Here is a 27,241-nt window from a genome sequence, read left to right as displayed (position 1 = left end):
GGAATAAAAGATGCATTCTATCAGAAAGCGAATGAGACCTTGCCTGTTACGCCTTGTGTAACCACACCCCCAAAAATCTACATCAGTTCGTGTTATGATTTGACTAAGACCGCCCAAATGTATGCGCAAGTAAGGTGGGCGTACCTATCAGTACCATTGCTTTGCAAGCTGATGTTCCAAAAATGGTAAGAGGCGTACCTCGCTTTTCAGAGCCATGAGTTTTGTAAAAAATCTGTGCGTTTCAGATAGGCGGAGCAAAGAGGAGATACAAACATACACGGTAGGTGGAAAATACAGCGTTTTTGAACCTTAAATCGTGTATACACATGCGAAAAGGACTGGGACTGGTGTTGAGAAACACTGCCCTAAGTAAGTAAATATCTGATACTTTGGAATCAGTACCCTATGTATTTCGTTGCTTCCCCTGAGCTGGAATGTATCGTTCGCCATAATTTTCAGTCATATATGATGTGAAAAAGGACTCATATGAACAGATCAAGCCACCGAAACAATCGAGGAGGGAAACACATCTGAAGCAATAAATTTAATCTGAAGCAATAAAAACTGATATCAACATGCAAAAATAAATGTTAAGAAAAATGTTGAGGACGCTCATTTTCATAGTAAAATGATTCAGTGAAGCACATTCATGATGTGTCTTTCATCTGCTGTGTGATATACTGTAGACCCTGACATGTAAACTAGGGGTAATAGTCGGAGCCTTCAGGGGGCCGGAACAAGAACAGATGAAGATGTTGTGTAAACTAGCTCCACGCGAGAGTCCCACAGCTGGTATGAGTTCAGTTGTACATGGTCATAGTCAAGAACTACAAATCAAAAGGAAAGATGTCATGAATATTTTAAAGATCACATTTGACATACGATACATCTGTTCAGCTTCAAAACTCTGTTATCATGTCACATAATCACTTATGAAGAATTATAAGCGCTGGATTACACACATCAAAGAGCTTTAAAGGATTAAATGTGAGTGTGTTTGTGTTGAGGGTTCACATCAAGTTTTTTTTACCTGTCGGCAGTTGATTGTAACCATTCCCGCCCCCACGACATCAAAGGAGCGAAACTTACCTGAAAAAGACAAACACAAATACACCTACAGCTACCAAAAACATTTCATCTCAATCATGAATCAGTTTGCATTGTTTGTTTATCTTTTATCAAATGAATGCCACTTTTTTGTCATTTTGTCACATTACCATTTTTTTTACAGTTGTGCAGTTAGTGTTTTCTGTGATGTGTGTTTGCTCTCTTACTAAGCATGCAGTCCAGTTTGAGGAGCAGGAAGAGGAATCCTGGGAAACTGACGGTCAGATCTGGCTCTGTGTAACGCAGGCTGATCAGCTGCAGAATGAAATCATCCACCTTTATGCCTAGACCAGAGCAGACAATCACAGAGAAACACAACACACGAATGAACCGACGTCTGACAGCTAGGTGTGTTCAAAAACAGATTCATTAGCCTGATATGGTGTGTATGACATTGAGTATGAAGGAATTAACTGTGTGTGTGTGCGTGCTGAAATGAACCGTTATGTCATTGTGTGTGTGTGTGTGCGCGCGCGCATGCATTTATATGAATGTGTCAGTTTCACCTGCTGCTGTCAGAGCCTGTGGGATTTCTTGGTACTCCAGCGTGTGATTCTTATTTTTGTCGAATGCCATGAAAATATCCTAGAAAACAAACAGACAGAAGGGCAGATAGTGGCACAATCTTTTCTTATTCTTATTCGTCTGTTCTTCACTTCTCAGTATTTACTGTCAAATGTAATGCAAAAGTAAATGGCAAAATGGAAATAAATTTGAATCAAACAATCATTTGCATTGTTGTCTGTCTGATATAATCCTTGTAAGAGCTTTTGAAAAAATGTGTGCATATAAAGAAATATGTATTGCATTTTTCTTCCATCGGGTCAGTGTTTGGGACAAACTCACAGCAGAGCAGTAAACAGGTCAGAAGTCAAAGGTGAAGCAATGGCTTTGTGTTTACTCAACACACAACACCACAGTGTTTTAACATCCTGTGGCAAAACCCACTCTTTATACCTTACCATGGTAATACATACTTTAATTTTTCAAACAGAGAAACATCCTCACCGTCCACTTGCTGAGTTTTTCCCACAATGCCTGGAATTCCATCCAGTCGAGGTGACCCGTTCCTTTGCTCTGATTGGTGCAGTTAAGGCGACATACCGATCTCCACCCAATGTGTTCAAACGCACCATAAACCAGCACACCCACACACCTCATGCAACTGAGATAGGACACTGGATTTATTCTAAACTATCCCTTTAAATGTTTATTGACACCGTGTAAAACTATAAAAAGTTTGATCTGAGGGAGCAAACCTAATAATTTTCTGTGAAATTAACACTGTGATGCCATAGTGACAAGTACACTTGTTATGACATAGCGTGCAGGATACGTCCATGAGCACCACAAAGCTCTTGCAGATCTCCAAACTCAATTTTTTCTCACTGCCTGCAAAGACTGACCCAAAAGAAAAAAGAAACTGTCATGAAACTTCCTCAACGGTTAGCGCTTCACGTCCTGTCACGTTTTCATCACTTCTCGCTGTGATAATACAAATACTGTAAGCGGAACTGTAAACCTGACTTCTCTCGCCAACGGCTTCATGCGTTAACATGCAAATCTACTGAAAAACAGTACAGATAGGAAAAACACACTTCTCACCTCCCTTCGCAATAGCTTCCGTCAGCAGGTTATAAAGATCCGGCGGCCTACAAACAGGTCCCTACAGACACACATGTACAAACTATAAACATATACTGGATATGTGCAAATTAGGCATTACATGTGAAGCTGATATGTTTTACCTTGGTAGAGTGTTTCATGAAGAGATCTTTAGCTTCAGTAATCGACGGGAGTCCTGGCAGACGTGGAGACATGGGCTGCATACAAATAAAGAAAAGATTTGAAACACGAAATGAAATATCATCATGATCAAAATAAATAATCAAAACAGTGATGCCATATTAATTCATTATTTTACCTCTGAGGGTGAGATCACGTCTGTTAAAGGTTTCTTAACAGGCCTGCAAAAACACACATTCATCAACATTTACTGTCGGCAAACCGTTCACTTTCAATTTTAAATCCTGATCCAGCTTATGATGCTGAAAAACGAACTAAACCATAAGAAATGGCTCAGATGTTGCGCTTTCATTGCTCAGGAAATTGGATGGAGTAATCTTTGTGTTTCATTTAAGTATCAACATCTCATGAGAAATAAAAGAGAATCAAAAGAGAGTGTAATTGTTGAAACACGTGAAGACTATGGAGGTAGAAATGTATCCGAGTAAACTTGATGAGAAATGTTTGACTTCATATTGATATCTTCAATAATATTGACTTTGCAGACTTGCCCATTTTGATCTCAGTTTGACACAATGTTGATCTCTTCTGAAACTCTAATGACAGAGACATTTGTGCCATTTCTGAGTGCCATTTTTCTCAGGAGAAATATGTGAAACACAGATGCGACTTAAGCAAAGCTTTTGATGTCTAGACAAAACAATTGAGATTTTTCTCAATGCTTTCCATTCAATCTCACTGAGACTACAGAGATGTGATAGTGAACGTCTCCTACACGGTGAAGTTTCCTTTTTCCGTCAGAACTCTCAGGAGAAATTCTCCCGTCCTATTGGCCTCTGAGGTGGCAGGAATGATGATGTAATGACCCGGTGCCAGGCGTTCGCGCAGCACGACCTCCCGCCGCTGCTCATCACTGTGCTTGATCACTGGTCTCATGTAAGACAGATCCCGAGAGGACACAAACTCGCCCTCAGATCCCACCTGATCACACACACACTTTACATTTTTAAGAGCATCATGTGTGTGCGCCATCTGAGATAATAATAATAATACTGTATATAAAAAACAATAACAAATACACACATGTACCTTGTATATCAGCAAACCAACAGAGAGCAGCTGTCCACTCTTACGAGTCTGTTTTTGCATGAGCGCCAACAGGAAAGAGCACGTTAGCTCGGGGTCACTGGGGTCATCGTCCTCCTCCAGCAGCGTGAGCTTGTACTGCGGCGGATCTGCGCACACACACACACATATTAATGATATGTGTTTATGTTAGTTTTTGTATCTGCACATACGTGTGGTCATGTACCATGAAAAGGAATCCATTTTCCGTGATACAATGTGCAGTGCCAAGGCCGCTTGATGGCTCCGTCTGCACTCAACGTGTCATCGCTCAGGTGACACACCTCCATGATGTCAAAGTTGTGCCGGAAATCTGACAGAGCCATCCTGATGAAAAGAAAGAGAGAGAGAGAGAGAGAGATGGAGAAGACAAGGTTGTGAAAACCACATGTAAACGGCCCACGTATGAATCAGCCAATAAGCGATGAGCTCGGCTCACCAAAACTCCCCATCATCCAGATTGATTCTCTGCACTCGGTTCTGCTCTTCTTTGTTCACCGTTAGCCACTCGATCCTACACACAAATACACAACCTCAATACAAACACATACAAAGATACAACTAAAACAGGAATACCCAGAAACAAACAAATCAACAAAGACACACATATGCACAAACACATACAAGTGTGTATTAAATACCCAGATTTGTCACTCCAGGGCCCCTCCCACTCAGTTTTACCCCACGGGTTGTAAACCCGCACCAGCTCAACGGGACCAGTTTTAGCTTGTATCTGAAACACACAAATCAAACATTCCTCAGTGATTGAAGGAGACACTGCAGTGTGATATTGTCCAGTAGAGAGCGCCAAGCACACAAACTCAGTTCTCTAAAAAATAAAGCCCCCAAAAGCCCAATAAATATAGCTGACAGTCAAATGATTACAAAATGAATTTGACACAACGGGAAATGGAAGTCCATGAATCAAGCACAATGCATCGTGGGATACAGCAGTGTGCTTTGTCGTATAGAGCTCATTTTAGCATCCGCATTAGCTATTCTATAGAAAAAAAACATACTATGCACTGTATAGTATACATACTGCACAGTACTTAGAAACAGTAGTATACATTTGAGATCACACACACCCTGAGTTTTTTTTATTATATGCCTCCCTCTGCTGGAGTTATGGGTGTAAAGATGGGGAGGGAGGGAGTGAAATAGGTAAAATATTTCTCTTACCGTCTCCAGACCTGTGACAGAATAGGCATGTCTAAACAGAATCCCGAAGCCATTGCTTTTCTCAAGAGCACCCTACAAGACACAAAGATAGTAGGTGAGGAATCTGGCTTTCTTAGAACACCGTTAAAATCATTTTCGTAAGACCACAACAAGGACAAACATGAAGACATGCACGACATACATCTGCACCCTTTACTCATAATGTCACCAGGATATCTGAACCAAATATTGCCTTAATTTCCAACATATGGACTCTAAATAGTATTTATGAATGACAATTGATTCGCTTCACGTTGTGAAAACACGTATGACAGAGAGAGGCGATAGATCTCTATTGTGTTCTTCTAAAACAAGAATGATTAATTATTTTAGTTATTACGGCTCAAATCAAAACAAATCAACTGCAATTTGATTGATATTAAATGGACTGCACAACAAAAAACATCATTTTTGATTATCTCATTTTGGAACCAAACTCTTATATTAAGCAGCATTTTGATGCTGTTTGGGGTAATTTTTTTGCTCTTAAGTCAGTTTTCATTTTGGGTGATTTTCCCTTTAATTAAGCATCTTAAAGAGACAGTACACCTGAGAGTTGGCACAGTTGATGAGAGCTCCTTTCTGCAGCAGGCAATTTAAGAAAGAACCCAGATCCCGTGGCAGAGACCCCACTGTGAAGACTTCTGTAATCCCACCGGTCATGTCTGCCATCGCCTCATGAGGAAAACCCATGTTCAGAGCGGTGTATCCACCCTTCAGCCTGAGACAGACAGAGAGAGATAGAGAGAGACGAGGTCAAGATAATGCAGTCAACACACAACAAATAAAGGCTGTTGATATGCATTTTAATGTCCCTCGTGTTATCACTGACTTGGCATAGGCTTTTTCCAGCAATGAGCTCCAGAACTCGTTTTTGTCCGAAGACTTCAGAAACATCAGCTGACCGTCACGCATGGGCAAACGGTCGTCCACTTGAACCTTACACCACTCGCCATACTGCCAAAACTACAGACACAAACGCACCTGTTACCCCGTATGAACTTCAAGATCATCTTCACACCGTTTGCTTTCATGCGACACAAACCTGAAAGGAGAAGCAGCCATTGTATCCCTGCTGAAAGCTTTGACCGGGCGGGACGACAAGTTCCATTAGAGACGGATATAGAGAGAGGGACGCCACCGCCGCCAAGAACCAGCAGTCATCTGTGACACAACAATAAGACACAATAACGCTCTCTGCTTAAGAATTTCCATCGGCTCCGAACATGGTTGGCTTCAGGACCCAAGAGACTCAAAACAGTACCAAAATAGTTAACAAAAATAAACAGAATGTTTCTTTTTCGTATTATTTTTCACAGCACACCAGGACAAGCACGGCTGTATGAAATATCTCATGGGTCTGATACCTCAGCTGCTTTTATGAACCAATTGAACCTGAAGCACCTGTAGATTGTCAATCTGGATTATAAATGAGTTAAATGATTCATGACTATAGCAAATCTCACTCAGATATCCTTGGCAGATGTCCAAACGTGTGGCTCCATCCACAATAAACTGAGGAGACTCGCAGAACTCCTGCAGGTGAGACAAGAAAACCATACTTAAATGCCGTAAAAAAAACTCTCTTTCTTCTGTGGGAAACACATGCTCTGGTATTATCACAAATAAGATCCAAAATTGTTGAAAAATTGTGGTGATTTTAAAATACATCCTATCAAACGTTTGATCGCAATCTAAAACATACACTATTTCAAATGCTTTTGGCACCTAGAAACTAATACATTCAATTAAAATGTAACACCAAGAACTCCTTAAATCTCCAAAGATCCATATACACTCTAGAATACAGTCAAAAATGTGTTTGGTTTTTGCTGAATTAAGGAACCAATGCAGAACTTGTATCCAAGTCAAGATGCGAGGGAAGAAGCCTTTTTAAAACATGCTGAAGGAACAGAATTTACAACATTCTGAGTTTTCCTCTGAGGAATTTGTGCAGATATGTGCTCCGGCATATCCTGTGGTATGTCCATCTGCTCAATAACTATGGCAAGCCAAATTACTTTAAATTGTCCCCATCGTTACTCGTCGTAATTGCATTTTTACTGGTAAGAATTAAATTAGAGAGCTCTATAACTCAATAATTTTTACAAGTAACAATTACAATTACAGAGCTCTATAACTCAATTTTAATAGTAACAATTACGATTAGAGCGCACTCGATTTCGAATTTTACTAGTAAGAATTATAATAAGAGAGCTCTTTAATTCAATTTTTACTAGTAACAATTACAATAAGAGAGCTCTATAATTCAGATACTAGTCATATATCTCCATTGATTTCCATTCTTTTTTAATTACAGAGCTCTCTAATGCATTTATTACTTGTAAGAATTTTAATTATAGAGCTCTCTAATTTCATTTTACCTAGCAATAATTATGATTATAGAATTCTCTAATTTATTTTTCCTAGCAATAATTATGATTAAAGAATTCTCTAATTTAATTTTAACTAGCAATAATTATGATTATAGAATTCTCTAATTTAATTTTAACAAGCAATAATTATGATTATAGAATTCTCTAATTTTATTTTACCTAGCAATAATTATGATTATAGAGTTCTCTAATTTAATTATTACTAGTAAAAATGCTATTACGACGAGTAACGCTGTGGGCACTTTAAGCTAATTCGGCTTGCCATACAATAACTAAAATATCCACATCTGCAAACACAACTGAATTCACTTTTCTGGTTAACTAGCCTGATTTTTAGTCAGTGTTTGAAGTCAGTCATTTATATTCGAGCTTACATGTAAACTCAAATTTCTTGTCATATTTTCATATTAACTGTGGATATATACAAATAGAAATAGAAGCAAACGAGACTAGAACTGTCGATCATTTTAGGTCAATCTGACGAGAAAAGTCTGTGACGTGTCTTATGAGATATCAATTTACCTTCGGTCGTTTCCAAACCACGTCCGGGAAAATGTTCATGTGCTGGAAATAAAAGTTTGAGTCCACGTAGAGTCCATCCTGCAGTGGGATTCCGGGGGGAAACTCGAGTGTCGAGCTCCTCGCGCGCTCCCAAACATTCAGATAAGATTCAGACGAGCTCGATCTTCCCCTCACTGTCGATTGGGTTTCGTATTTAAACTCAAACTGCTTCTGAAACGATTTCATTGCGCACGACTGTATGGACGGATAGACTGTATTTCGGAGCTCAACTGCGCGATTCAAGTGGGAGTTATGAGGGTCAATTCCACGTCTCGAGTCTCTTACCTGCGCTTAGCTCCGCCCCCTGCTCTTATCTGTACACAATCTTTCACATTTTCATTTTATTATAGACTTCTACTGTTTTTATACTGACCTTATAATATGTTCTATCCCCTGCTATAACTAAACCCTCACAGAAATGTTTCTGCCTTTTTACGTTCAAATTGAACTGTTGATCTTAGTGCAGCTGAATGCAGCGCACAATGTAGACGGTCATAGGTGTTACTTTCAAATGTTGGATGTAAACACGCACGCAAGCACGCACGCACGCCCTTTTTGCAAACACGCCCCTTTCAACAAAGAGCCGTTCCCTAAGGTCACGTTTGTATTGTTTTATTATGATCAAAGAACTGGATGAGCAGAAAAGCAAATGCCAAAGGCTGTCGAGATACAGCTCAAATCAAAACAAATAACACACTAGCCTATATTTTGCATGATTTTTGGGGGCCCTTAAAAGAATACACAGGTGAAGAGAGATGCTTAATACGTTGCAGTATCCTTGCAGTTGGCTACTAGCATTTGTCCATAGAAACGCATCAAATAATCGAATTCAATGCTACATTAATAAAATAGAAAATAAAAAAGCTGTTTGGTCTTTTTTCATACATTTTATTGTTGGTCGGAAAAGATTCAAACATACATATCAATAACCAAAAAATCATTGCGAATTTATTATATACAATATATTTTAGCTATTATAAAATGCATTTGAGTGTTTGATGTTGATGGCTTCTCTTTCGGTCATTGCATCACGGGGGGAGACATTCGCATCTACAGAATACTTTTATGGCAGGCAAGGCTGGCTTGTGTCAAGAGGGCATAGCGTCACCTGTGTATTTATATATCTGATCTTATGTTTGACATATTTAGATATATGGAAATTGCATCTGCCGTAGCGTTAATAGAACAAGGTTTAGGTTGCAAGTGCAACCATTTGATGTCAAGTATTTTGACGCAAAATGGCAGCCTCAGAGTTAAAATATAATTTCAAAGGTCATGAATACTGTGACAGTTACACATTTTCACACATTTTAAAGTAAATGCCACTGTTGATATAAGCCATACATCTCTCTATACCTGGAAATCTCTTTAAGATAACTAATGCCACAATGCTTCAATTATTTCTTTGAGATGTTTACAACATGTCTCTGTCAGATTGAAAAGTTTTGGGAAAAAGGGGGAAACATATTTTTATGTTACTATAGTCTGGAGAACCATTTTTTCCACTACAAAGAACTGTGAATATAAGGTTTTTATGTAACTAAACAAGTCAACAAAGAACCGTTCAGGAACCGTTTTGAGAGTGGACTGCAAACACACAGAAACTCATAGTGTTGAATGCGTTTCAGTACGCTGTCATGTTTGTTTCAGTTTAAACAAACGTTATTTTAGAAACTCAGTATGTAATTCAGACCAACATTTAGCGTTTCCATCTGTTCTGTTTTAATCTCAAATTATCAATAAATTTAGTTCATTTCAATAGAAATATTAATCTGAAAACAATATTTTGGTTGAAATTATTGTACCATCTTTTGGTAGTGTGTTTATTAATTTAAAAATAAAACGCATGAGTACAGATTATACTTGTTCCAATAAAACCACACGTGAGAACATCAGAGTTGCTTCAGTTATGATTAGCAAAGGTTTTCATGCAAAGTGACTTTCAAATGATGAGTAAATCAACAAACGCATTTCACATAAAGACATGAATAGCTGCAACAGAGCGTTTTTTTTAAATGGCCTGGAGATGTATGAGCTGCTACATGTGAACACCAGCAGTCAAACAGAACCTGAAGTCTGTTTATGAATTTGCATCGGCTGTGTATTCATGTGTTATTTTGGAGATTAGTCACGGTGCTGTTTCACAAGTTGAATGTAAAGGACCTTGAGCATTTCTGAACTAGTTGACGTACGTCATACCTCCCCATATTAAATAGCTGGTGTTTGAAACACTCCCCTAAAGATTTATAAAAAACAGGTTTGATAACAATCAGAATGAAAAACAGGAATGAGCATAAACATGAAGTGATATCATCAGATCAAAGAGAACCACGTCCTATTCAGGTGAACACAAACTGCAGTGAACTCTTAAGATATGAGCTTTTGTGTGGACAAACATGCACTGAAAAACTTTGCTACTGTATGTGCCATGTAACGTTGTTTAAAACAACAAGTCAGCTTCCTTGCCCTCTTAATGCAATGTATACACAATATTTGCTTTGACTATATACACCTGCCGCTCTTAATGCAGCAGACAAAACTATGTCAGTGTTCCTTTCAAATTCAGCATCTATAACTGCAGCTTTCCACTCAACTGCGTGAAGCCTCAATACGTTATCAGAACGCAGGACTGGTCAACCTTTAAAGTTATTAACCAAACAACATTAGATTCCATTGACATCCATTATATGGACGAAAAATAAATACCGGGACATTTCTCAAAATATCTTCTTTTGCGTTTCACAGAAAAGTCATATACAGGTTTTAAGTGACATGACACTCAGAGAACCTATATCGTTTCAACGCTGTCTACAAAGACGTCGTGAAAAATAAACAGAAGCAACAGAATTCAGATGATGGTCTTAAAAGCAGCGGTCAACATTCTGCCTGTACATGTTAACGCATGAAATGCTGCTCCAGCTCAAAGTACTTTGCGTTAGAGCCGCTTATAACGTGCATTTAAAAAAAGCAACACCCGTCAAACATCATCATTATAAATATACTTTATTATCATGAAAATACCTGAGCAGTTTTGAATAACAGTGATAGAAAGACGGCAGATGTAGATAGGAAGACGCCATTTCCTGGTTATACGCGTGGTTCTTCTTCTGTGGTTAACCATAGGCTACTTCACTGACAAACTGCGCATTAAACAATCGCAGCCAAATCGCGTGCTGTTTCTATTCGATTAATCGTGCATCCCTAGTTTACATATGCATATTTTTATTGTATTAGGTTAATGTCTTTATCTCTTTTATAATTTGTCTTTTTACACAGTATGACAAAAATTAAGACCTAACGTTCCAAACCCTAAATATAGTATAAAACCTTGTCTTCTGCAACAACAGCAGCTTACAGTAAAAGAGATGATAAGAAATTTATAATTAGTGATAGATGAAAAATAACTGATTCCAATCTCAATCTGAGACATGGACAGATGTTTTGAGATGAAGTCTTTCATCCAAACGTCGAAGATCACATAGATGTGAACTGTACTTTTCTGTGCATTTTGTTTCATTTTTGCAATCTTTGACTGGTGGCATATGTCAGATTTATTGCATGACTTGGGCAGAGAAAAGCTGTTGCTATCAAACATTGTTTACTTAATCCACAGAATCAATGTAATGATGAAGGGATAGATCCAATAGGCCAGTTGATGAAGGGTTTGTGAAGACATGTCATGCTCCCTTGTAAAAGAATTTTGTAGTATTTTTAAAATACAGTAGTTTATTTTGATACACTTAAAATTACGGAAGTTAATATATTATTTTAAAATACATTTTGATGTATTTTTGCCCGCAGCCTTGCACATGTTCTGTAAAATTACTGTTTTTATTTTAAAATGTTTGTAGAACTTCAATAAATATGTATTGTATAAGTTTAAATCACAGTTCCTAACATAACAACTTTATTTGATAATTTGTCAGTATTATTTGTATATTATTTCACTGTATAATTATTTTTCACTATACATATTATTTTACAAATAAAATGTATACATTTTTAAATAACTATAAACTTAAAGTATTTTATACTATTAGCATGTTTTATATCTTGTGTGTTTTATTGTGTTTGTCCAGCATGATACATGATATCAGGATTTTACTTTAAGAATTAAATTTAACCCCAAAAATATTTGACAGTCTGAATTTAAATTGTGTTCAAAAGTCACTTACAAAAGCACTGATTTTACACAGCCTACATCTCTTGTGACAACTAGCCCCGGTCTTCTTGTGTATGGGTAGGTGACAGACTAATATGCAAATGTATCAATGTGACGTCAACAATTTGGGGAGAAAGTACAAATATATCGCTCTCTTATTTTCTCTCTTCTATTTATAATTTTAGATGATACACATAATTATTGATAACATAAAACAATGTGATATTAACAGTTTGTTTTCTGAATTTTGCGTTTTGACGACAGCTACCCATATAAACACACGTATATAAACATTTGAGAAATTTAAACGTGCACCATTAAAAAAAGATGTAAAAAAGATGAGGAAAATATAAACAATTTAAGGTAGAAATACAAGGCAAAAGTTCACTTAAACAATAAAAACATTTGTAACCTGTAACCGTGGTTACGGCATTTTTTAACTTTGACAAACATTGTCACTTTTCTACTCACTCTAGTAGACTTGATCAGTGTCTTAAGCTATTTGACGACTTCAATTTCCTCCATTAATTTGATGAAATGGATAAAAGACAGAGATATTTGACTGGCCCGGGTCACCTCAGACTGGACGAGTCCAGGTAAAGTATCATTCTAGACACAATGAACAACATACGTGATGGAGTCTCTATTTGAATCTTTTGACTACTTTCAGAGGCTTATGTTGTCTGGGAGTGCGACTTCCTCTCCTTCGCAAAAATCCACGTAAGTGTGCGCTATAGACTGTGTGTGTGTGCATGAAATGCCTTCAATCAAACTTTACACCTGAAAATGTCTTTTTATTGATTGATTTATTGTTATGAACTTAGCAAAGAGAGAAGACATAATTCCTCCGCCTGCCGCGGACCTGTGGAGGAGAAAAGAGGCCGCGCGAAAGGTAAGATGTGAATGGATTTGAACGCAGATGAGGATGTTTAACAGTATTAACACTCAATGTTGCATTATTAACGACTGCTTTATTAGGCTAAAGGTAACATGAAGGTTATTTTAATGCAGTTCTAAACTGAATTAGCAAAATTGTAAAATGCCTATGAGGGACATTGTATGCAGTAAGCAAGCATTGTGCTTCTGCAGTTGAAGCTTCCTCAAGTGTCCAATAGAGGGCGCCCTCAGCTTGAGCCTTTGCTCCCTCAACTTGAGCCTTTGCGCCCTCGACTGCTGCATTCAGGTCTGGAGACTTCCAGAGGTGAAAAAGCTTCACAAACTGTAGGTCACATACTATGACTAGACCTTTTACATCACAGAACTTCAAATGATCTTAAGGCTTCACCTCAAGTCTAATGCCCACTTCTGCAAAAAGACAAAATTGTATTGAATTGTCTTGTTCTGGCTTGTTTGCAGTGTCACTTCCACATCTGCCGAGTTTCCAACCATCTAAACTTGTTCAACCGCGCCCACCAAAGGCGGCGCCGAGGAGACCCCTCAGGACTGAAGTATGTACCTCTAGATGCCAAAACACCTGCACATGTCACTATCAATGTTACATTTGATTTCAGCTTGTCTCTGAGGTTTCAGATCTTAATGTAATGGTTGTTGATGTTTTCACTGCTCTAATGGCTAGTGTTTAATATTTTTGTGTCTGCAGACAGGCATGGACTTTGGGCTTTCTACAAGGAAGTGCCCGGTTTTCCCAAGATATGGTGCCAAATTAGGTGGGACCCAACTAGTTTAATGTGCAACAGAAAAAGAATATGTGCAATAGAAAAATAATATGTGCAATAGAAAAATAATATGTGCAGCAGAACAATAATATGTGCAACAGAAAAAGAATATGTGCAACAGAAAAAAATATGTGCAACAGAAAATATATGTGCAACAGAAAAAAAGAATATGTGCAATAGAAAAATAATATGTGCAATAGGACAATTATATGTGCAACAGAGAAAAGAATATGTGCAATAGAAAAATGATATGTGCAATAGAAAAATTAAATGTGCAATAGAAAAATTATATGTGCAATTGAAAAATTATATGTGCAACAGAAAAAGAATATGTTTAAACACTATGTGTTTTGTCCTCTGCTTTTGTTGATTTCTTCAAAATAAAACTGTGACTTATATACTTGTAAATCGCGTGCTGTTTCTTTTCGAATAATCGTGCAGTTTACATATTATCTCTTTTATCATTTGTCTTGTCATTTATGTTGAATTTGTGTACTAGATGCTTCCAGAACACCATTGAAAATTCCTAAGCTGTGTTCCAAATTACATATCTATGCACTTAAACTATGCACTATGCACTCAACGACGTAGTGTGTGAATTTAAGAAGGGTTGTATCGTCCCCAATTCACATTTACGCATTTGGCAGACTAAATGTTTTAAAAAATACTTTTATCCAAAGCGACTTACATTGCATTATCCTCTACATTTATACATAATACTTATTCGATACTTAATATTTATCAGAATACTGAATCAAAAGTACATGTTTACATAATTAATATTCATGAAAAGAACAGTTCTATTGGACGTTCGCCAAGGACTCAGGAAATAGGAACTGGCTGTAGTAGGATTCGTAATGCAGGCGAGTAAATCACATGATTAAGCACATGATCACATGACACATTTCTATTTCAAAATGGCTTTGGAGTGTAACAGGTTTCAGAAAAACCCATCGATTCTCTTAACTGTGTTTATTTTGTCGTGTTTTTCACGCACTGTTCTGTGTAGCCGAGTGTACAGATACGAGAGTCATGCGCGTGTTTCTGAAGCCACAGTAGCGGATCAGTGGTTTATCCAGAGACTGGATCATTTCAACGGAGCTGACGCTCGAGTCTGGAAACAGGTACTGCGATGCAAGCATAACTATTGCAGACGGTAATGCAACAAATTCATCTACACTGAAATACATATATGAAAAATTATATTTTGCTACAGCACTAGGGAAGAGTATAACCATAGTTTTTAATTACCGTTAAAGTGCAATAACTACGACATTACTATGGTTTTACTTCAAATACTTTAGCTAAGCTGAGGTCACTGTAGTAAAACCATGATTGATCTTCATAAGGGTCTTTGTTTATTCCTCTTTCTTCATACACTTCCTCTCTTTCTCTATGGCTGTCTGTCCTTTTACTGTAACTTCAGGAAATACAGCAACACTGTATAGTAGACTAATGCATAATATAAAACTGGGCTAGCATAACACATGTGTATTTTTATGTTTCTCCAGTATCGTGTAAATCTTAAATTGATCCAGCAAAGCAGTCAAATCATGTCCCAGATTGCACAATCCAGCTGGTTTACGTCTATTTGACATCTGCAATACGTCTCGTAGACGTCTGAACGCCTGTAATACGTCTTTGAAAGATCTGGAAACATCTGCTGCGTAAAAACATCTGCTAAACATCTTAGAAAGAGCTGTTGTTCCTCCATTCTAAATCCTAAACATCTTAAAGACATCTTCAAGGTGTCTATATGACGGCTGACAGCAGACATCTCCGAGACGTATCGCAGACGAGCAAACATATGTCTTGCAGATGTTAATGCAGATGTCAAATAGACGTAAGCCAGATGTATGTGTGCTATCAGGCGTGACAATAAACCGGTGCAAGGTCAAGTTCATAAAAGTTTTTTGTTCCTTCTCCAGAGATATTTCATAAATGACAGTTTCTATAGACCTGGTGGTCCGGTGTTTCTGATGATCGGAGGTGAGGGTCCTGCAAACCCCGCCTGGATGCAGTATGGGACCTGGCTGCTGTACGCTCAGAAATTGGGGGCTCTGTGTTTGTTACTGGAGCATCGCTTCTATGGGAAGAGTCACCCGACAGAGTGAGTGGGTCATTCAGGGTTATCAACACCAGATGGTGCTAGACACACAAATCACATTTGTACTTTAGTTACACTGGTTTGAACATAAATGGTGACAGATTTTTGGGGTGAGAAAACCAGAGCAACTGTCTGGCTGTTGAACCCAGGCGTTAACCTCTGTGGCACACACCTAAACTATACAATCCGTAAAAACATTTAAATTTAGAATCCATTAAAATTTGATTTAATCTGTCTATCCATCCTATATGAAATCTACCTGTTCAATTGAGATGCGAAACTACAAACACAAAGCCTTAAGATTAAAGACTCGACACCTAAATCTATTCTTATAATTAAACAATTATGAACAAAAGGTTTTGTGTTATCAGGAACCTGAGCAATGCCAATCTAGAGTTTCTCAGCAGTCGGCAGGCATTGGCTGATCTCGCACACTTTCGCACGGTCACAGCAGCAGTGCGAGGTCTGACTAACAGCAAGTGGGTTGCATTTGGGGGCTCCTACCCAGGATCCCTTGCTGCCTGGTTCCGTCTGAAGTACCCACATTTGGTCCACGCAGCAGTGGCGACAAGCGCACCAGTACACGCTACAGTCAACTTTCCAGGTGATCTCATGCGCACACAGTCGCAGTGATAAAAAAGAAAACCAGCATGTTTACCATTGTTAGTCAGAATGAAAAGAAAATATGATCTCTTATTTATCTACTTTACCCATGGTAAAATCACTTTTTAAAATAATATTAAAGGACTTAAATATTGTTCACCCAAAGATGAAAATTTTGTTATCATTTACTCGCCTTCGAGTTGTTCCAAATGTGTATAAATGTCTTTGTTCTGATGAACACATAGAAAGATATTTGGTAGAATGCTTGTTGCCAAACTAAATTTGCCCCCCATTGACTCCCGTAGTAGGAATAATTTTTTTTGTTCTGTTGAACACAATAGAAGACACTGGAGAATGTAGGTCAGCAAACAGTTCTGGGGCACTTTTGATTACCATTGTATTTTCTTCCTACTATGGGAGTCAATGGGGGCAAAATCTGTCTACTTATAAGCATTCTTCCAAATATCTTTCTCTGTGTTCATCAGAACAAAGAAATGTATACAGGTTTGGAACAACTCGAAGGTGAGGAAATGATGACAGAATTTTATTTTCGGGTGAACTATTCCTTTAATAGGACAATAAAATCGAAATACAAAACAAATGTAAAAAAAAACAACACTGTTGGCCTATGAAACATTCTTTCTTTCTCACAATCTTTTCTTTCTCTCCCTCTCCCTCTCCCTCTCCCTCTCCCTCTCCCTCTCCCTCTCCCTCTCCCTCTCCCTCTCCCTCTCCCTCTCCCTCTCCCTCTCCCTCTCCCTCTCCCTCTCCCTCTCCCTCTCCCTCTCCCTCTCCCTCTCCCTCTCTCCTCTCTCCTCTCCCTCTCTCCTCTCCCTCTCTCCTCTCTCTCTCGTTTTTGCTCTCTATATTTCTTCCAGTCTTGCGTTCTTTCAATCCCTGAGGATCACAGCCAGATGTCACCATGACAACAGAACAACTTTGAACATTGACCTTGTGCTGACACACACACACACACACAGAGCCCATGGTCTCCTGTAGGAGGTTATTATGTCTGTATGGGTCATTTTTATAACAGTACGGAACTATAAAAATAAATAGCGGGTTAATTACGTAGATGAGCGACTGTCTCTCCAACCCTCTCATTGTGAGAGACAAAAGACTCTGTGTGAGTCTACAGCCGAAGGGAAAATACGTGTGTTTTTGACATCTCAACCTCTCCATGTTTGTGGTGAGACATGATTTGGCCCAGGATGACTCCATGTTTGTCTAGTGAGTCTAAAGCGTGTGTGGTTCTTGGACGGTGCACTGCTCTGCAGTAATGTTCTGGCTCGAGTCAAGCATCGCTCGGCAGACAGTAGATAGTGTAGCTGGCACTGGGCTCTTTCACACAGGATTTCTTTGTATGCACGGTGCTTAGATCATTCTTGCTTCAGAACAATAACCTCTCATCCTCTCTTGTCTCATTTATTCGTCTCGGATTCTCTCCCCCAAAGAATTACTGTAGTGCATACTTGGGGTTAGTGATTTTTTTTTATCCTAAGTAATTCAACAAATGACAACAGGGTTGTGCTATTACTTTTCTACATTATTGGGAACGAAAAGAAATTATGAAATAACCTCAACATGGAAATTGAAGGTCACTGGAGTTCCTTTGTGACGGATCACTGCCCACAGTCTCCAAAACACATTTTCTTTATAAATGTATTTAACAAATGTATTTTATGTTATCGTGTATTGAAATTTCAAAATTGTATCTTCCTCTGTGGTTTAAGAGTATTTGGAGGTGGTGTGGAGATCGCTGGCAGAAGAGAATCCGGAGTGCCCCCTGCTAGTGAAGAAAGCATCAGACACGTTGGTAGCGCGACTCCAGGACCCAAAAACCTACGATAACATCACCGAAGATTTCAGGTAATGCACACCTGTACAAGTATACAGTGTAAGGAAGCTTAATGCTTTAGTACTTATGTAAATGTTATCTTACTTAATTACTTTTATTTATGAATTACGGCATAACAGCATTCATAACGCATCTAACATCTGTGATATTTTCATGCGAAATATTCAGTGAATGTTTCATGTGCTGGCATCCAATTGGACTGTGATCCTCTAGCCAGGACAATACTAAATGAGCTATGTGTACATTTTCATGAATTAATGTAAATTTTTTAGGTTTTAAATCTTTAAAAACAAGCCCAACTTTCTAGGGTTTGGAAAGCGTGCAGACAGATTTGTATATGAAAGATTTAATTTGGACATTTTTGCCATGAACATCAAAGTTTGCAGTGTTGATGTGCACTCATTTGTCAACACGATGTTGCTGAATCACGTTTAGTCCCTGTTTTGGTCGAGGCTCGCACGTGTCACTATGAAGTGTGCGTTATGGTGAGGAATAATTTTGGTGTCATTTATAAAAATGCTGTCTAAACTCTGCATACATCCCATTTAATTATATCCAATCTAATCTCTTTTTTAATATAATAATCCCCCACATGGCCATGCTTATGTCAGTAGAAAAGTAATTTAATAGACAGAAAATTATTACATTTTGATTCATTAGAACAAACATTAGAATAACATGCACTCTAAAAGGGATCATATAACACGGCTAAAATGAATATTATCGTTTGTTTAAGATGTAATGCAATGTGTATACACGTTTAATGGTTTAAAAACGCTGTGTTTTCCACATACCGTGCATGTTTGTATCTCCTCTTTGCCCCGTCTCTCTGAAACGAGCTGATTTTTTACTAAGCTCATCGCTCTGAAAAGCGAGGTGTGCTGTGATTGGCCAGTTGACCAGTGCGTAGTGATTGGTTGAATACTGCGAGCGTGTGACAGAAATGTAACGCCTCTTACCATATGTGGAACGTCAGGTTCCAAAGCAGTTGTACTGATAGGTATGGCCACCTTACTTGCGTAAACATTTGGGCGGTCTTAGTCAAATCATACCACGAACTGACGTAGATTTGTGGGGGTGTGGTTACACGAGGCGTTTCAGACAGGTCTGGGTGAGCATTCGCTTTTAGATAGAATGCATCTTTTGTTCCGACATTTTTTAAATTTTACGTGCCTAATACATGCATGGGCAACTTATAACACACAAAAAACATGTATTCGTGCCATATGACCCCTTTAAATCGTACGTAATAGGGACATTTGAGTGAGTTATGTGGGTCAACCATTTTAATAATGTTTAATTGAACCTGAAATGGGGTAATTACAGGAGTTTGTAATAGCCTGGGAACACGAGAGTGCGTATGATGAATGTGTGTGCGTTTTTCGGAAGAACTCAAAAGGTCTTTTCTGTTGGAGTTCCAGCTACTGGACCTTGACTATCCTGGTCTCAGTGCCCTTCTTAGTTCCGTTCGGCTTAGAGTTTGTGTGTTTGATGGAATTCTGATATCCTGGAATGCCGCCTGCGCTTTATAACACTGATATGGACCAAGGTCACCAGTCTGATCTCGGCCCACAGAAAGAAAACCTATTTGTCCTTCATCCAGCCTGCAGCCCTTCTGCTGCTATAATGCCTGACTATGTTGAGAATGAAATACATTCATACTGCATACTCTTCAGTATGCATCATTTTTGCATGACGTCATTCCAGGTATTCCGTGCATGCAGAAAATTCTTATACTATGTACAGTATAGTGCATATTTTTTGTTTTCACATATTTATTCCCCCTCTAACACAGATCGCTTTTGGGAGAATATAGCGCTGTTCTTAAGTAAACAATCTGCCCACCCTTGATGATGTCATTAAGAGTGTGGGCGGAGTCATACGGTTGAATGTTTGAAGTAGAGAGTGTGTGTTTCTCTGCAAATGATGTACTGTGTAAATAACAGAGCATGTCTGAATAGTTGCCGTTTACACAGTCCCTCTCTCACTTTTTCTTTCTTAGGCTGTGCTCTAAGTTACAGATTCAGTCTAAGATGGACTCTGCATATCTTTTGGAGTCTCTGGCTGGAAATTTCATGGATGTGGTGCAATACAATGAGGATAACAGAGCGTTTGAGGTTTGTGTGACAGACACGGATGTGCAAAAAAAAGATCTGTTCACATCAAAAGTACCACTGCATAATATAAACTACATTTAGTTTATTGATTTCACCAGAGTGAACTGTTAAATGAACGCCGCTCATGTGTTATCGGGCAGTTTTGAGTCAAATTACAAATAAGCCGCTGCGGTTCAGAACAGTAGAAGCTTTTAGAAGTGAAGGATTGAGTTACATCCACTTTCAGAGAAGAGAGAATGATGTGAACTCCATGAAAGAGAGAACGAAAGCGGGAAAATATCATTTGTGGATTTATGAACGCATCTGGATCTGTTTAACACTTTCAGTCGTACTGAGAAACGGTGCTTATCTACTAGATAAACTGGATTAAAAGTAGCTGTTTCTTGCCTAAACTACAAAATAATAGCTTCGCTATTCCTCATGGCTGGAAACTGTTCGAGATTCAGCCATTATCTGTGAATAATCCGTTCAATCTCTGAAAAAACATGTTAATCCATAAACAGAGCAGGCAGAAATTCACAACTCTGTTCACATACCAGTGAATTCTTGTTCCAGGTTAATGCACATGCGGTTTGTGAACACACGCTCACTCCTGGCTCGATCCGGACAGGTATTGAACGTTCAAGTGGAATTTAGATGAAGAGGTGTCTCTCTGTAATCAGAGACCAATCTCGGAATGTTCTGGATAATTTATCCTCTGGTTCTGACAGCTCACCGTCTACGTGCTGAATTGCCTTTTGTTTTTTAGTGTTGACTGATAATAGTCTCAGGACTGAAAGTGCGAGGAAAAAAAGGTTTTATAAGGGTCCTTGGGTATAGAGCGATGTATGGCTTAGTATATGAACAATGGCATTGACTTCATAATTGTGAAATAAAAAACAGTGTAACTGTCACCATAGTATAAACTTTGAACAGATATTTTTACTTGGAGGCCACCATTTTTCTTTCCCGTCAAAATCTGTGATGTCCGATGGTTGCAATAATGTATAATGGCTAAAACATTATAAGACATTATTTTGGTTATTAATATGCCTGTTTGTATTGTTACAATACACCAAATAGCGTCTTTATTTTCTTTCTTTCTTATTTGACCATTTTTTATATATATGTTGTGGTGAGGAAGGAAGGACGAGAGCCGTGAGGCGGGGCCGGTGGCGTGAGTGACAGTTGGAATCAGCTGTGCGCGCACCGGTCCTGTATATCTCACGGCTCTCGTCCCGCCTTCCCTACTTCCCTATATTATCCTACAGAACCTTATATTTACTGAAGAACTGATTCATGTGTCCGTTTTTAATTCGGCTGCCTATCTGCGTGCAACCATTTTACATCATCAAAGAAGGACATGGCGGCCTCCTTAGGTTAAAATTTTTATTACATTTAGTTTTTTTTTATTTAAAATATTTCATGTGTTTCTAACGACAAATATTAGTAGTGTAAGGCTATTACAACGCATTAAGCTATACACCTCTCTATACACCGGGTTCCCTTTATGCATTTTGGCCAACAAACTTGCGTTTTGGCACCCGAAAACGCTTTCCGGATCTGTGTGAATCCGGATCTGTGTTTCTTTTTCGCAATGTATGCAAGCCTAGAAAATGCATAGAAAAAAGTTTTTATTATATCTGCATATGCATTGCGTACTTACAGAATAGTTTTGTACTCTGCAAATATCCGGAGAGTCTTTAGTTTGATCACATTTATAAAAGACAGATACAGCTGAACCATTATTTCCTAAAACATATGATGCGTGCGGGGGCGAAACTAAAGCACGTGCGCACACATGCATGAAACACAATTGCACATCCCCTTTAAACATTAAAATGATAAACTATTTTTATTTTGAAAATGTAATTTCTTTTATTTTAGACCACAGCTTTAAAATATGAAATCATCTTCAATGTACTTTCATTTAGACGTGTGTTTGTGTGCTTCAGGGTGTTGTGGGCACAAACATCACCATTAAAGTGTTGTGTGGTATGATGTTGGACTCATCTCTGGGCAATCCGTACGACCGTTATGCGGCACTGGCCCGTCTGATGCAGAAGACGTTCTCTCAGTCTTGCACTGACGTCCAGTACAAAAACTACATTCAGGAAATGAGTAACACCAGCTGGAGTGGCCCAGCGGCTGGAGGAGGTGTGTGTTTCCTGTTTACGTACACTCTTGCTTTTCATTTTAGAGCTTTATCGGCTTTGTTTAGGAGAAGTGCGTTTCTGGGTGTCACGTTCTCAATCCCAGCCATTTGTGTTTTATGTTTTCCTCTCTTCACCTCTCATCCGTTCATGAGCTGGTATATGTATTTTTATTAAGTGGATGTTTTGAAGAGATTTCTGTCATACTTTACCCCAAAAGCAAGAGAATAAAATTGAATCACAGTCCTAGTAATCTTAAAATAAAAACATTTAATTTATGTTTGCACGTTTAGGGCGGCAGTGGGTGTATCAGACTTGCACTGAATTTGGATTTTATCAAAGCACAGATTCACCAAACCAGCCCTTCAGCGGATTCCCCTTACAGTGAGTGTGCGAAATGTGTCGTGTAAAGTTTTTAAATCTTCCTTTCTACGCACCTCTCTGTGGTATCTTCACCTTTGTCTCTTACTTTAGATATTACCTACAGCAGTGTGCTGACATATACAATCTGAGCACCTCATTGGATGACATAGTTCAGCAGACCAATGAGGAATATGGAGGATATGACATCAGAACCACACGGATTGTTTTCCCCAATGGTTCGATTGATCCCTGGCATGCTCTCGGAGTGACAAAGGACATTACGGATGACCTTCCTGCAGTCTTCATCAAAGGTCAGATGTCAAACCTTTGTATGACCTCTTTCACACTGTTAAAAATATTATTTCTCTCTTTTTTTGACAGTTTTTATTTTTGTCTTAGGTACGGCTCATTGTGCTAACATGTACCCAGCCCGAACAGAAGACCTTCCTCAGCTGGTTCTGGCACGGGACCACGTCTTCCTCCTGCTCCAAAAGTGGCTGGCCGAGTGATGGACAATCGACGCGGACAATCGAAGCAGCCAATCAGATACATGATGACTGGCACGTCATGTAACATGTAATGACCAATCAGGTATCTTTTTCCACTGGCTCGGACGTGTCATGGTATTAATGCAATGCACAGGGATTTTCTTTCTTTAGAAATCTTTTCTGATTTCACAATCAGTTTTTATGTAATATATGTTTATAAAATTGTAAATGAATGCTTTTCCTTGAATCATCTTTGTATATTTTGAAACAGAAATTTCTCAATAAAGCTGATTTTGAGAGTTTGAGGATGTGTGTTTTTGAAATTAATAAATGAACATTTGCCTATTAGTTATCATTGTTTTCTGCATCCTATATGACATCAACAAAAAATTATGTACTTTAAGAGGCAGGACAAGTTACTGCGTTCAAATTATTTTAAAGTTTTTACAAAATAAGAACAGAAACAATTACTTTGTTTTAAAGAAATGCCTTTGTTTTGGAAGGAAAATGCGAGATTGAATGCCTTTGTTTTGGAAGGAAAATGCAAGATTGAATGCCTTTGTTTTGGAAGGAAAATGCTAGATTAAATGCCTTTGTTTTGGAAGGAAATGCAAGATTAAATGCCCACCAAGCTAAAATGCGTTTTTAATCCATCACATGATCGAACAGCCTGAAATGTCTTAATTACATGGAAAACCTACTTCTGTGTACGTTTGACGGCAGATTGTTTGTTTATTCTTGAAAATCTTCGTCCCTTCACGTCGGTGCTATAAACTTGTAACAAAAGTTTTAAAAGCCATCATCAATTGATCAAAGATAGCAGGATTCATCATGGCAACGGCACGTGACAAAAAGCACTCCGTTTATTTCTCGGCAGTCAATTTGGAGGTACTGTTACAAGCATACAGCGAATATGTTCACATTTTTAGAAAGAAGAGCAACGCAGCAGCAGCAAGAGAGAGTCGGCGTGGGAGAAAATAGCTTTATGTGTCAATGCATGAGTTTAATTGTCAATCACTTTTATATTCATTTTGTTGAAACCGTCTCTCTCTCTCTCTCTCTCTCTCTCTCTCTCCCTCCCTGTCTTTTTGAATCTTTTGAGGTTCGTTTCACAAAGCAGGATTTTATTCTTGGTTGTATGTATACCATGAAGGAAAAATTTAAATGTCATTTGCTTAATTTTATTGTTGGTATTGCAAAGCTTTGTTAGTCTTTAATAGTTGATTCTAGGGTGCTTAGTTTGTTGTCAAGGGTAGTTTGTTTGTGGTTGTTGGTTATATTACTAAAGAGGTTAGAGAAGTGGTTTATCCATACATCTCTGTTCTGAATGGGTAGTTCTTCATGGTGAGATTTATTAAGTGCGTTCCAATGTTCCCAGAAGCGGTTAGTTTCTAGAGATTGTTCAATTGCTTTTAGCTGATTTTGTATATCTTGTTTCTTTTTTTGTCCTTAGGGTGTCTTTATATTCTTTAAGTTTTTCATGGTAGAGTTGGCATGTGTTTACATTATCCGCATCTCTGTGTTTCTGATTTGACAGAATTCTTACTTTTCTAAGGTTTTAACACTCATTGTCGAACCATTTCTCATTGGCAGGTCTCTTTTTTGTTTTCGTATTTGTTGATTTTAGGTTGGCTAGTGTTGCAGATATTGTAAATATTTTGTTAATTCTGTCTACTGCTAAGTTTACGCCTTCGTTATTGTGTGGAAATGGCGTATCTAGGAATTTATTAAGTAGGTTTTGAATTTTTGGTACACATATTACGCTTTGGTATATATCGTCACTATTTTGTTTCCATCTGTATGCGTGTTTAAGGCTATGGAGTTTAATTTGATTTGATGCCTCAGTGTTAAGTTTAGACCCAGTGTACGACACAGATGGAGAAGTTGTAATCCGTTTTTTGTTTGTAGTTTTGTCATAGTTGAGTCTTTTTGTTTGCGTAGGTGGAGGAAAGACATCTGCTCCTGGAATGTGTTTGTCTCCCTGGGAGTGAAGTGTGTCTGATTCTTCACCGGTCCTGGCATTCAGGTCGCCGCAGATCAGAACATTGCCCTGTGACTGGAAGTAGTTGATTTCTCCTTCTAGGGTTGTGAAGCTGTCTTCGATGAAGTACGGTGACTCTGCAGGCGGGATGTAGGTTGCGCACAGGAAGATATTTTTCTCTGTAGAAGTAAGGGCCTTGTTTATTTCCAACCATGTATAGAACAGGCCCGTTTTAATAGTTTTTATTAAGTTGGCGAGATCGGACTTATGCCAGATCAGCATTCCGCCTGAGTCTCTGCCTTGTGTGACTCCCGGTAGTTTGGTGGACGGGAGGATGAATTCTCTGTAGTTTGTAGGGCGACCCGTGGGTCTGTCTCCTCTGCTCCATGTCTCCTGTAGGATGATAATGTCTGAGTTTTTGGTTTCTGAGGTAAAGTCTATGTTTTTGCTTTTTAGACCAAAAGCAGATGACCTCAGAATATTCCAACATGATATAGTAAATGCTTTGTTATCCATAAGGTGTAATTTAAATTAGCGGGTTTTGTCTTAAGACAAAAATCTCTCTCTGTCTCTCTCTCTGTCTCTCTCTTTGTCTCTCTCAAGATTCAAGATTCAAAAAGCTTTATTGGCATGATAAAAAAGTGTTTTACATTGCCAAAGCAGGAGAATTAAATATAAACATTCTGTATCAAATAAAATAAGAGTATCCTATATAAGAAACAATATGTACACATAAATATAGACATAAAAGTGTGAAGTATTGACAAAAGTTCTTAGTGAAAGTGACAGGATCCTGTCATAAGTGTCAGTGTTGTGTCAGTGTTGTGTCAGTGTTGTGTCAGTGTTGTGTCAGTGTTGTGTCAGTGTTGTGTCAGTGTTGTGTCAGTGTTGTGTCAGTGTTGTGTCAGTGTTGTGTCAGTGTTGTGTCAGTGTTGTGTCAGTGTTGTGTCAGTGTTGTGTCAGTGTTGTGTCAGTGTTGTGTCAGTGTTGTGTCAGTGTTGTGTCAGTGTTGTGTCAGTGTTGTGTCAGTGTTGTGTCAGTGTTGTGTCAGTGTTGTGTCAGTGTTGTGTCAGTGTTGTGTCAGTGTTGTGTCAGTGTTGTGTCAGTGTTGTGTCAGTGTTGTGTCAGTGTTGTGTCAGTGTTGTGTCAGTGTTGTGTCAGTGTTGTGTCAGTGTTGTGTCAGTGTTGTGTCAGTGTTGTGTCAGTGTTGTGTCAGTGTTGTGTCAGTGTTGTGTCAGTGTTGTGTCAGTGTTGTGTCAGTGTTGTGTCAGTGTTGTGTCAGTGTTGTGTCAGTGTTGTGTCAGTGTTGTGTCAGTGTTGTGTCAGTGTTGTGTCAGTGTTGTGTCAGTTTGTGTGTGTTGTGTCAGTGTTGTCTCTCTCTGTCTCTCTGTGTCTCTCTCTGTCTCACCTACAAACTTTTTCATGAAGGTGCAATCCTTTTGCTAATAAAACAGCATGGCAGCAGCTGAAAATGAAATATAAATTCAGTCAGGTGAGTTTAAAGAAATAAAATGCTCTTGCTAGTAGGATGCCTGACTGGGAAATGTTTGATATAATTATTAAACTGGCCTAGAATGTTTTCCGTAAATGCCATTGTT

The 27,241-nt window shown here is 38.5% G+C and overlaps 2 protein-coding genes across 5 annotated transcripts; one reads left to right on the top strand and one right to left on the bottom strand.

Moving 5' to 3' along the window:
- Positions 1-531: 531 nt before the first annotated feature.
- LOC306908472 (calpain-9-like) lies at positions 532-8,676 on the bottom strand. 2 transcript variants are annotated; one of them, XM_079481362.1, is made up of 20 exons: positions 8,118-8,676; positions 6,666-6,735; positions 6,245-6,363; positions 6,032-6,165; positions 5,749-5,920; positions 5,161-5,232; positions 4,620-4,711; positions 4,418-4,492; positions 4,166-4,305; positions 3,943-4,088; positions 3,629-3,834; positions 3,032-3,074; positions 2,856-2,930; positions 2,713-2,773; positions 2,444-2,508; positions 2,116-2,184; positions 1,614-1,692; positions 1,275-1,391; positions 1,031-1,089; positions 532-827 (listed from the first exon to the last, which is right to left on the bottom strand). In XM_079481362.1, the coding sequence occupies exons 1-20, from the start codon at positions 8,340-8,342 to the stop codon at positions 801-803; spliced, it is 2,046 nt and encodes a 681-aa protein (XP_079337488.1). In that variant the 5' UTR covers positions 8,343-8,676; the 3' UTR covers positions 532-800. The 2 variants fall into 2 exon arrangements, 1 of the variants encoding a protein (XP_079337488.1); XR_013788009.1 differs by lacking the exons at positions 2,116-2,184; positions 2,444-2,508 and having other exon boundaries at positions 8,118-8,459.
- A 6,134-nt stretch (positions 8,677-14,810) lies between these two features.
- On the top strand, positions 14,811-23,961 carry prss59 (serine protease 59, putative). Of its 3 annotated transcripts, XM_079481288.1 has the most exons (10): positions 14,811-14,857; positions 15,004-15,118; positions 15,923-16,104; positions 16,473-16,705; positions 18,438-18,573; positions 20,565-20,679; positions 22,614-22,815; positions 23,105-23,195; positions 23,286-23,485; positions 23,574-23,961. In XM_079481288.1, the coding sequence occupies exons 3-10, from the start codon at positions 15,974-15,976 to the stop codon at positions 23,681-23,683; spliced, it is 1,218 nt and encodes a 405-aa protein (XP_079337414.1). In that variant the 5' UTR covers positions 14,811-14,857; positions 15,004-15,118; positions 15,923-15,973; the 3' UTR covers positions 23,684-23,961. The 3 variants fall into 3 exon arrangements, with proteins under 3 accessions (XP_079337414.1, XP_079337412.1, XP_079337413.1); XM_079481286.1 differs by lacking the exon at positions 14,811-14,857 and having other exon boundaries at positions 14,864-15,118; XM_079481287.1 differs by lacking the exon at positions 14,811-14,857 and having other exon boundaries at positions 14,896-15,150.
- The last annotated feature ends 3,280 nt before the right edge of the window (positions 23,962-27,241 follow it).

This window comes from Barbatula barbatula, assembly GCF_947034865.1.
Source record: "Barbatula barbatula genome assembly, chromosome: 19".
NCBI classification, from domain to species: domain Eukaryota; kingdom Metazoa; phylum Chordata; class Actinopteri; order Cypriniformes; family Nemacheilidae; genus Barbatula; species Barbatula barbatula.
This window is presented reverse-complemented; position numbering and strand designations above follow the sequence as displayed.